Here is a 12,768-nt window from a genome sequence, read left to right on the forward strand (position 1 = left end):
TCAGTGCAGGGAGAGCTCCACCCTAAAACCTATTGGAACAGAAAGAAAAAACAGACAAAGACAAATAACTAAATTAAATGTTTCGTTATTTTCTACTTATTGAATGACTTTCTTTTGAATTACAGTGCGCCTCAATTTTATTCCTGTTTTTGTCTGCAAAGTCTTCTCATACACTCACCATGTTTTGAATAGACGTGAAATTCACGTCCGGGCTCGAAATATTCAAACGAAGGGCAAAATATTCCTCTAAACGACACAGAGGAGGTGGGCGGGTGAGTCTTGTTTCAAATATTTGCATTCATGATATGATACATGAAAACAGCATTGTGTAACACTTACTGTTGTCTACAGATGCGTGACATTCACATTGTTGCTGGATTTCAGCTAAAAGCAAACATTTATTTTTGTAAGAAACAAAAATGTGATGACAGTATGTATACAGTATCTGCTGGAGAACATTTATAGACTATAGGATTCAGTTGTGATATTTAGAGTAATAATCTGAAAACATTCTCACCATTGCAAGATTGGTTCTGCAGGATTGGTAAATCATTAGGGATGAAGACATTCTCTCCATAATAGCTAATGAAAAACAGTAAAGTACATTTATAGTCTACAATACAGTCAAACAAGTCTATAAGAGTGTGTTGAGATTGAGACGACTAGCAACTTTTACCATGTGGCATTGACAGTTCCTTGGTTTTGGCAGACTTCGTCGGAAGACATAGAAGATGTGCAGTGCACAAAACCTCCACCAGGGGCTAAAATATTTTGATCCACGCAGAGGCCCTTTTCTGTAAATAAACCAAAATGATTGTTTTTTTTAAAAAACTATGATTATTAAAATATAAAATCATACATTAGTTTTTCCTGTTTCCAACAAGGTATTAATAAGAAATGCTGAGAAATATCTATGTGAGTTTGTTTGTCTACTCTGTTAATGTATATTCTTCTATTTCTAATTATCATTTATGTCTTAAAGTATACACAGCACTAAACTGAAAACTGGATGTAAACATATTTTTGGATTCAGTAGAGTGACTTTTAAAGAAAACTATAGCATTCTTGTAATATTCCTATAACGCAAGCTAGTTTCTCAGTGACATCATCCTGCAGGAAGTGACATCATTTCACTGTGACAACAACAGCACAAACAGTAAGCATTGGCAATGGATTGGGTGAATTTGTGATAGTTCTATGTATTAGTTGGTTTGTGTGACTCTAAAACATTTAACTCTATCAGATCAAATTAATTTGTACGTTTAACACCAACTTTAACTCTAGGTTTTAGTTTAATTAACAAACAAAGTTGTGTAAGATCAATCAGTGCATATTTCTAAAACTGTAATAAACACACTTATTTATATGAAAAAACAGGCATATGTACTTGATATTACATTATACATCATTTTTTTAATAATTACATAACAAGATTGACATCACCCATGAGTCTGTCAATGTTAACGTCTCAGGTCAGAAGTTGTTACTCACCCACTCTCTCCACATCTCCCAGAAGGCGTATTTCAAGAAAGGTGCCTCTAGACCTGCTTTCCACCAGTTTATAGAGTTTGCAAGTATTCTCAGGTTGGCTCAATTTTAGCAGCACAGTGCAGTTAGTCCGCCTGTGAGAAAGATTGCAGTAGTTGGTGGTAACATGCGATCTACTTATTGTTAAGTATTTTAGAGATTCAGTTTTGACTTACTTTATGTTCAAATTGTCCTGACATTGAACATCAGCATTCTGTATAATAGAAAATAAAATTATTCCAAGCTTGACTACAGCAAATATCAGCACAGAACTATTATTGAATTGCTAATATACTTACCATAAATGCTTGGCATAGTGCAGTATCATTTTCAAAGCAGGTTTTAAAAAGATCTGAAAACTGAGTGCATCATACAGTTCTTTAGTGTTTTTACTTCACAGAACAATGTAATTGAACATACAATGTAGTGAGGGGGAAAGAATCTGACTTCTTGTTCCAAGTATTAGGGTTTAAATCTCAGCTATACTTTCTGTGAGAAGGTACTCTAAGCGATAAAATCTTTATTTAGACTATTTAGAAGGACACACACCTCCTGAAATACAGATCTGATAACAAAAGATGGATGTCTTTTAATTATGTAAAAAGCCTAAGGATGTTTAGCGGTAAAAAAAAGAACAAATACTTTTTTTGATTACCCATTTTTTTATATCTTCAGTTACATTAGACCCAGTCGCTTCCACAGGCATCAAGTAGTATGCAGCTGTGAATTGAGAAAATAAATATTTCACTTCCCAAGGAATCTCCACATTGAATCTTAAATTACGCTTTGTGTAAAAAGAAATCTTTCTTACATTGACCAGAGCAATACTGAGAAAAGTTACACGACACCACAAATGACTCTGAAATGAATGAAAAGACACATCAATGCGAAAAAACCCATTAATTATGTAATGTATAAATTATATAACATGTGGCAGAATGAGAAAATGAAGGTAAGGAGTTTAATTTAATATCCTGTAATTATCACAGAAATAGAAGCCATTTGTCTTTTTCGAAAGAAGATGAAAAAAGACATAATCAGAACGTAGTGATAATGGCGGTACCTGTGATTAATGTAGTGGACCGCTTTTTCCGGAGAACTGCTGACTGATTGGCTACTTGAGCCTTGACAGTAGGCATTGCGCTAAGGTTTGCCACTGTCTGATTGGTCGGTTCAGAGGTAGGATTAGAAGAAGAGGCGATGCCGTTGATGGCAGGGCTTGAAAGCGTCGGGGCAGATGTGTTATGGGTAGGCCGGATGGTTTGGTTGGAGAATGGCGAGTCTGTAGTTGGCAATGTGATATTGAAATAACCATTGTGTGACGTAATGGTTGTGGTATTTACAGTTGAGCCAATCAGAGCATGAGGTGGGATTGTGATGGTTTCGTCTGGGGTGGTAGTTTTTGTGAGGGGAGTTTGTGTTTGTTGATTTACTGCGGGTGTAGTACGTGTTGTAATGGGTTCAGAAGTGCTTGGGGTTGAGTAAGCCACTACATTGACTTGGGAAGAATTTAGGGTGGTTCTGGCTTGTGACTGTGAAGCAGAGGTTGTGTTTGTGATGTGACCCTGAGGTGGAAGGGTGACTGTACTAATAGAGGTACTTCTAGGAGGATTTGAGGTGGAATTTTCTGTATTACAGAAACAAATCGAAATTAGTTTTTTTACTGCATCATCTAGCTTAAAGTCACTATAGTAACACTGAAAAATATTAAAATAATCATATTTAATTAGTATATAGTGCCTTTTAAAGTGGCTGTACTTTACATACAATAATATTAAAAAGTAAATTAAAAGCCATCTTAAAATATAATGTAACTCTATATATTTGTAATGTAATATGTATATTTTCCTTCTCTGATGTCATCTAGGACAGAATGTTGTAATTTCGATATGGGTGATATACAGATATTAAATAAAATTAATATTTTATTGACCGTAGCATTAAAAATACAAATATGATAAAACATTATTCTTCTTACTATTATTGTTATATAACAAATTATGATAAAACATATTATTGCATATTATTTATATATAACGTTATTATAATATCAATACCAATATAATATAAAGTGAGCGTCCTACTGTACTTCGGATAATTGTAGGACCTCACATTCAGTCTTTTGAAATTTATTGGCATTTTAAAGCTGTTAACTGACCTTGGAGAACTCTAAGTGTGTTGGTTATAATTGATCCCAAAGCAGAGAAAAGTGGACCTTTGGGATAAAGTATACATATATTATATATTTTATTGAATGTAAAAAATATAATTTTACCAAAAAATATATATTTATATTGACATTTAAAGATACAAAATGCTAGGTCTATTCAATGCCATGTTTATTTACATGCCAAAACAATGTTAAATCTTAATCTCAAGGCTTTTCTCTTTTTATTTATGTCAATATTGTTAATAATGAATGTACTTTTTTATTAACTGAAAGACGTAAAAAAATAACATAACAGTCTCTGGTAATGTACAGATCATGTTCACTTACTTTTAGACGTCGGGGAAATGTTTTGACTGGCATCTGACCCTGAGGATACATAAAGAGATTTTCAGCTTTAACCTTTAAACCTTAGCATCCGCACTATTGAAAAGTGTAGGAAAGAGAAACACACAAATACTGATATGTCACTAAATTGAAAGGACACAAACAATGAACAAACGATGAACAAAATGAACAAAAGTTTAGTAGAGTGACTCCTGTCTACACAATGATTTGTATCTTGATGTGTTAATACGTTAATCTTGAACACATTCCTAATTTTCTGCACGATTACGTACCACCTCTGGAATTTAAAACATCTCTTTGCGTCAAAGAGTGTAAAGATGTCTTTTAAGTGCAGCGTGCCTTGAGATCACAAACAAAACAACAGTGACGTTTAAAGAATGCAGAGTGGAAGGTGACACGTCATATTTGTAAATCAATTTTTAAGTCAAAACTTGGACCATAGTCTGTGTTCCTCCCACTCAATTGTTATAAATGTCACTGCTTCCTAATGCATAGAGACCGTATCTGTCCCCCCCAATAATACTACAAAAATTAACTACAAAAGTCAGAGAATAAAAAACTGATCGTGATTAAACCTGAAGACAATGTAATAAACGATCAATACCAATTCATAAAGTTCGGCCTACTTAATATTAGATAACTAAATTCACTGCAGGAATCAACCGTTTAACTCATTATCAACCTGGTAGGACAATTATTTCGACTGCTAAAGATATTAGTTTGCAAAGAGCTTGCCAGATCTGACTCCTTTAATAACCATACCAATAATAAAGAATCGCTCGATGACATGAACAGCAAATTGGCCACTATTTTCTCCAATACAAAAGATTAATTCAAAGATTAATGAGCACCATGGCACAGTAGCACCACTCGCTCATTTAAAGAGAAAACAAGTAAACTGGAGCGCAAATGGAAACAGACCCAATTAAAGGTCTTTAAAATTTAGTGGAAAGAGAGTAGCAAGAGCCACTAAGACACTAAGAGCAGCAAAGGCTGAGCACCTCCGTAACCTCATTGAAACTAACAAAAACAATCCAAGGCTTTTATTTAGTACAGTTGCAAAATTTACAAATAAACAGACATCATCTGACCTGGTTATTCCGCCGCACCTTGGTAGCAATGTATTTATGACCTTTTTTTACAGAGAAAATCTAAAACATACGAGACAAAATAGTGAAAACTCAACCTCCATGTCTGTCCTATGAATTAGTACCAACCTTCGCCACCAAAAAAAGGCTACAGTGTATTTCACCTATAAATCAGGAAGATTTAATTAAACTTATTGCAACATGTAAACCTACAACTTGCTTATTAGACCCCATACCAACTAAACTATTATAAGAGCACATTCATAACATTATCAACTCTAGAAAAGTAGTGTCCACTCAGTTAAGCTCTTTCTTACAAAATAATGACATTCAGTCAGGCTTTAGATCGCATCATAGTACTGAAACTGCGCTTGTTAAAATTACAAAAGACCTGCTTATAGCATCAGATAAAGGTAACATCTCACTCCTAGTCCTGCTTGACCTTGGTGCTGTGTTCGATACTGTAGACCATAACATACTTCTAGATCACTTACACAATTATTCCGGTATTGAGGGACAGGCACTACAATGGATCAGATCTTACTTATCATACAGATATCAATTTGTCTATTTAAATGGAGAGTCGTCAAAACCAACGCAAGTAAATTATGGATTACCTCAGGGATCGGTTTTAGGACCCTTGCTATTCTCCATATACATGCTGCCCATTGAAAACATTATAAGAAAATATGGAAATAGCTTCCACTGTTATGCAGATAATACACAGCTATATATCTCATCAAGACCAGATGAATCCTCCCAGCTATCGTTGTGCAACGAAGATATAAAACATTGCATGACTTGTAATTTCCTTCTTTAACATTTTTATACAACAGAAATATTACTTATAGGACCAAAGACACGTAAACCGAATATTTCAGATTATAACCTGCAAGTTGAAAGGCTGTACTTCAACAAATACAGTAAAAGATCTAGGCGTTATATTTGACAACAACCTGTCATTTCAAAATCTCATCTCAAATGTCACAAAAACAGCTTTCTTCTAGCTTCTATCACACTACAACCCATCACGCTCTCTAAGATATCAAAACTCAGGACTTTTGACACCTAGAATATCTAAATCCACCAAAGGGTGTCCAGCTTTCTCATACGTAGCACCTTAACTCTGGAATAGCCTTCCCGACACTATTTGAGGATCAGACACACTCGCCCAATTTAAAACTAGATTAAAGACACATCTTTTCAACCAAGCATTCGCAAAATATACAAAATAAACCAACGGGAGACTGCATTTATTAGATATTATTTACTAGAATAATTTAACTTGTTAATTAATGCTGTGTTTGAATTTTTTTGTGTTTGTCAGTTTTTCTTATTTTCTCCTGTAAAGCTGCTTTGGAACAATGCACATTGTGAAAAGTGCTATATAAATAAAATTGAATTGAATTACCCAACACCACACTATAACTATGAGTGAAGCGAAGTCACACTTGCAAAACAATACACTTACTGATGTAATTCGGCGTAGTCTCATTTGCATTGCGTTTCTTACGCAGATGCTTTAGGCCTAGAAGATGAAATATAGAAACAGAATTGGCATGCACAGAGAGAGTGTAAATACTACAGACCTTTTTGTACCCTGCATCAAAAAGTTGATCTGATCTTGATGATCATTTAAGTTGTTTTAACTTGGATAGGGTCTCAATAGCAAAGCTCTCTTGTTTGTGTTAAAAAAATAGAGAGAGAGGTATTCCAATTTCAACTAAATCCATCATTTAAAATAAATCCAGATGTTTGAAATATTTTAATGCAAGGAACAGACAAGGTTACTGACTTAATCTTAATCTAGTTTGTTCATGCATTTCATAAAAGTTTTAAAAATAAAAGAGTTTAAATTAGTAAATGAGCTAACATGCACACCGAATGTATCATTCATCAACATCATGCTTACAGCGTTGTTTATTTGCACACAGTCTGGGGTGTTTTAGCATTCTCTTTACTCTATCAAATAGTACTGAATATCAGATACTTCTGAAGTTCTAGGTTATGGCTTCCGTGATCTTGTACACTTTACAGGGAGTGTACAGTATGTCTCGGAAGAATTCTTGTCTACACATTGTGTCTGAACAAACTGTGTGTGACCCTGCCTTTGAAAATCCAACTAGTAATTTTTTCTATAATATCATCCTTCATAATGTAAACAACATTCTCTGAAAAAATTACATTTATATCTTGACTGTTAAAATTGACTAGAGTAAAACCATTCTAAATATTGAAATCAGTGACCTCACCCAAAGAAAATATGTTTTCCTATATATGAACTGTTATTACAAATAACATTTAATATTTAAATATATTTAAAAAGGATTTATATAGAGAATAATACACTGATAATATTGATAGCAATAGCTACAGCAATATTACTATATATTGAATAACAAATAAGGAATTGCCACTATATTGAAAAATATAAGAACTCGATTTCAATATATTGAAATGTATTATTCAATATATTGCATTATATTTTCGAGTGTATTCCCATATATAAGTAATTTTATTGATTTTGATTAAACTGATGCTCCTAATCTCAGAATTATATTAGTGACACTTTAGCCTGGATTTTAAAGAGAGGGTCACATAATCTAACAACATTTTCTGTTATTTTCTGTTTCTGTTAATCTATATTAATCCTAATTTATCTCTGAAGAATTTTATTTGTACTGAAAATAATGACAATGAACTACTTTCTACATTATCAAAGTGCAGCATTATTGAGTTTAGCATCTGGTGAAACCTAATTGTGGGTGTTTATTTAAAGGAATAGTTCACCCAAAAATTTAAATTCTGTCATGAATGACTAACTCTACAAACCTATAGACATTTCTATATTTCTCTTGTTTGATTGAACACAGAGAAGATATTTGGAAGAATGCTTGTAACCAAACAGTTCTTGGCCTTCATTGACCAGCATAGTAGGAAAAATGGCAATGGTAGTCAAAAGTTCCCCAGAACTGTTTGGTTTACTACATTCTTCAAAATATCTTCTTTTGTGTTCAACAGAACAAAGAAATGTATAAAGCAAGTTTTCCTACCATGGGACTCAATGGGTCCAAGAACTGTTTGGTTCAAAGAAAGTACTGCAGGCTTTTTATGGGTTATAAAGGTAATTGTGCATATTATCGTTGCTATTTTCAACCCTACCGTGCGATCCACTACCAGTTGGACAAGCTTGAAGCTCTGCATGTACTACATTCCTCTAGTACTCACCACATTGCAGAGTATAATCTTGGACTCTGGCCTGGGATCGTGTGACGGTCCAAAACTGCGAATCCCAGCCAACCACCGAGCCATCCTCGCAGGCCTGGTGCTCCCCCACATCGTCCCATATGCGGAACAGGTAGAGCTCCACCGTGCCCATGTTGACGCCAGGGGAGGCCTTTTTCAGCTGACAGCCGAGCAGAAGCCGCCCGGAGGGGGGGATTGCACGAGCGATGGCGGTGCGCTGATACACTTCCGGGTGGCCCCTTATTGTTAGGCTAAAGCTTTTGTGAGGGGAGTCCCATCGCAGGCATAGGTGGTACCAGCGGAGAGGGATGAGCTGGACGGGGAACTGATGCCGTACACCCAACAGCCAGGCATACAGGGAGTTTCCATCACCCTGAAGTGCTAGTTCGTAGCGGGTTGCAGGGGCCGACACATAGCTAAATGCAGTCCATGTGCCTGGGGAAAGAACCCGTACGTCCACACATACTGTTGTATGAAAGAGCACAGGAATATGCACCTGTGACTGGAAAGTCCAGTAGTCATCACATCCTTGAAGGACGGCTTTGGTGTCAGACATAAAGACGCCATTCACTTTGAAAAGAGATGAAAATTTTATTTACACATAAAAAGGTCTAGTAGTCCTTAAAGCATATGTTTAAAAGGAGAAAACCAATGAGCATTTCATTTTGATACCACATTATTTAAATCAACATGAAACTTTTCTTAAGAATCTGTACTTTATTAGTGTTTCCAATTTGGAAAAGTTTTACCTCACTACATTATAAAGCCTTTTCTTTAGTCCAGTTCTCATCTTTTGCCTTTGTTTCAGGCTCAGAAAAATGTATATTAACATTGAGATCATCTATTGTCCCATATATCAGTTATTGGCTTCCATTGTTAAAGAATGATCAAGTATCTGCCAAAATGTACATATCGGTGCATCTCCACTTTCTTACTATTATAATCTTGATTTTAATATAAAACTATGAATATATGAAATGCAGTGGAGTAAAAGTAGATATACTTAAAATGTACTTAAGAGTAAAAACGTAAGTTCTGTCAAACTTTGGAAACTGAACTTTAACTTATTTGAAAATGCACATACAGTGGCTTTAAATAATATTTGACAATATTACAAATGTATGCATTTCATTGCATTTGACATTTGAATTATGATTTCATTCAAATGATTCAATCTTTCCTTCAACTGAACTCATTTGGTTTTATATTTTGTTCATGCAATGACACTTACAGTATACATTTTCAGATCTCGAGTTACATGTTGGGGGTCACAGTAAAATAGGATCCTCAACAAGAAAAAAAGACAGTTTTACATTTAATCCATTCTACAATATCGTTTTGTCTTTAAAGATAATTAGTAAATGTTATATTTTATATAATATTAAACCATAAATTATTCAGTCATTCAGTAAGTCAGAATTTACAGAAGTGCTAGCGAGCAGTTGCCCTGTTTTAGGACAAATTCTCAGCCAAACTATAGTTTTCTTATCTCCCACTTCATCGATTCTTTGTTCATCTTTAAATATAATGGAGTACATGGATGTACAGTATGTACTATACAGTCTCAGTACAGCACAATTCAGTCTTTTCCCGCCTGATATTGCACACAAAACCAGTCTGCTTGTCAGCAATGCAACTTCCTGGAGGTTGTTCTGGGGGGAAAACGTGTGTACAGTAACAGGACAGAACCATGTTTAAAATGATGTGCGCTTTTGAGGAACAGGAGATATTGGCTAAATTATGTAAAGCAATATTAAAGGTTCATTAAGGAAGCTATTAGCATGGGAAATCTCTATCTATTTTTGTCTCAGTTGATCGTTAATGAACATCACATTGCCATATTTTAATCTTTTGGTATTTATGCTTATTTTTTGTGTATATTCTGCTCCTGTTTTTATATAAAATTCTATTTTTGGTGTATTTCTTTGAAAGTTGCAATGCCATGTCCAGTGTAATATTTTACAGCATAGTATTATTGTGTACCAACCTTGAGGTAAGACGTGAAGCCAGAGAATAAAGAACCAGAAAAAGTGATGTGTGGACTTTCTATATTGTCCACTTAGGTGCTTGCTGTTCTTGTCAAGCATCCTTGAAAAAAAGCAGAAAGAAAATTAAACAGAAAAATAACATGTTTTTGATCTAATACAATAACAGGGTGAAACATTGAGGGCTGCTTAAGGTTAAAACGGCCCACCACTATATAGCCTTACAACTCCATGCATGCATGAGCTTCAAGTCTCCTTTCCCTAAAACAGATGTTTTTCTGGTCCTTACTTATTATACTTAATATTGAACGAGCAATATGCGGATGAAAATGTGATTATAATATAAAACAAATATTTATATAGATACACATATACAGTACATATTTCATCTTGACAGCACTGGAATTCCATATTTCTAAAGAAAATACAAAATAAAGCAAACCCTTTGAAATATGAAAATATTAAGCTTAAATATTCATTAGCTCCCTGGAACCTCTAATAAAAGTCAGCTGTAAGTAATTTGCGTTGAAACCAAAGCATTTATAAACAAGGGTTCAGGTTCCTTACCATAACACAATAATGATACATGCTAACATATTTTGCATGACTATAGTACTACCATTTATAGAGTTTTGTGGAAAGTTATGCAAAAAGATATACAAATAGTTTGCAAACCGACTCGAGGAAACAATGTTCTTGCACATTCCTTTTTGCTAATGTGATTGCTTCTTTGTTTGCCTTATGTGTAAGTCACTTTGCATTAAAGCATCTGCAAAATTTTACATTAAGATTTGACCAATATAACCTACTGTACATGTGTCCTATGGTGTGACATAGCAAAAACTTAAAAACAAACAGCTCATAATATATTATTGTATTAATATTAATATCTATCATATACAATAGCAAGAGAGATTCCTTATAGTGTTTTTCTAAAAAAGTATTTTTGCTGTCACACCATAGGACACAGTTACGGTTTATTTGTCAACTACCCATTGTGAATGCACAGATCTAGTGGTCCTATATGTATCCAGTAAAAATCTGTAATCATTCTGTGTAAAAATCAAGGTTAGTCTAAATAAATAAAACAGGCAAACCAAACTATTCAAGTAGAGTTCAAAAATAAATACAGCATTGTCATTTCTGGTATGCAAGCAGGTTGGACCAGATTTGCTTTTAATCTTTAGACATTTGTATGTCTTTTTTTAAAGGCAGTTTACATAAAACTGAACTAGCCTTTTGATATTTCAATATTCTTTTATTTCCTTCCATGTGGGGGTAACAATGCAAATTTCATTTCTGAGAAACAGCAGCCACATATCTGTCTATATGTCTATATTTCCTCCTGCCCGTCTATGAATGGATGCATGTGATGCATGTATTTATCCATCTGTCGATATTTTTATGTGTATGTATAGGCTTTGTCTGTCTGTCTGTCTGCTTTTCTAAATGTTTTCGTTCTTCTGAGCTCAACTCTTAAATGTTCTATGTATTCAACGTAACTCGTCTAACTTGTGTAGCTGCCAGAATGTAGGCTAAATGTCTCGGGCTCTGTAGCCTATGTGTATTTCTACCCAGCTTACAAATGTATTTCTGCCATTTGTGATAAAACTTGATTATAAAACGCATACACATGTAACTTGTCTTATCTAGCTCGTGCAATATACATTTCTGAATGTATGATCTCACGCTCACCTGATGCCGTCGCGCCGCGTGATGCGCGTGAGCACATCCTAAATCCGAGCCTCTCCTTGCGTTCCTAACTCCATTAAGACACTTCGCATCAAATAAATCCCGCTAAACAGTTGCTGGACGATCTAGGCTTTAGCATTCAAGAACTTCCACAAACAGGTAACGAAAAACAATAAAGCAAACGCAGTGTCAGGTTTAGAAAAAGTACTCTAGGAAAATTGCTGCGACACTCCCATTATTGTGAGTAAATTAGTGTAGCAACAAGAGGATGTCACGCCTTCTGTTCACTTTGGGACTTGTTACATTTCAGAAAACAATTAACTTTGTTATGAATCTACATAACTAAACTCTAGCCTGTTCGCCAACTGTGTAAATGTTTTTCTTGTATATTTGTTGGATTCCCAAATGGTCCTGAATGAAAATTATATAAAGACCTCAGATAACTGTTCGTTTGATGGTATTCCTGTGTTTAAATAACCACTCTTATTGTCTATTACTATGGTAACTCAATTAAAAGGGATTTAGTGGCACCTGTTCTTTTTTTCAGGCTCAACGGGGACCAGGATGTGGAGTCAGACTTTTCCTGGACCCTCGGCGTCATGTCAGTGGAGGGAAATCGTGCCCATCTGTGGCTGCCTTGTGTCTGCCTCTCAGGGTTCTTAGTTAGGGTGAGACACCTTCGCATGTTGAGACTGACGATTATGTCACATGGACA

The 12,768-nt window shown here is 34.8% G+C and overlaps 1 protein-coding gene across 1 annotated transcript; it reads right to left on the reverse strand.

Annotated features, from left to right (window-relative positions):
- On the reverse strand, window positions 1–12,285 carry LOC306912140 (uncharacterized protein; the record flags this gene model as incomplete). Its single annotated transcript, XM_079488008.1, has 8 exons — window positions 12,057–12,285; window positions 10,364–10,464; window positions 8,359–8,946; window positions 6,602–6,658; window positions 4,025–4,063; window positions 3,686–3,742; window positions 2,591–2,809; window positions 1–29 (listed from the first exon to the last, which is right to left on the reverse strand). Exons 2-8 carry the CDS (start codon window positions 10,461–10,463, stop codon window positions 1–3), a joined length of 1,089 nt encoding a protein of 362 aa, XP_079344134.1. The 5' UTR covers window position 10,464; window positions 12,057–12,285.
- Between the last annotated feature and the right edge of the window lie 483 nt (window positions 12,286–12,768).

The sequence above is a fragment of the Barbatula barbatula genome, assembly GCF_947034865.1.
Source record: "Barbatula barbatula genome assembly, chromosome: 23".
NCBI lineage: Eukaryota > Metazoa > Chordata > Actinopteri > Cypriniformes > Nemacheilidae > Barbatula > Barbatula barbatula.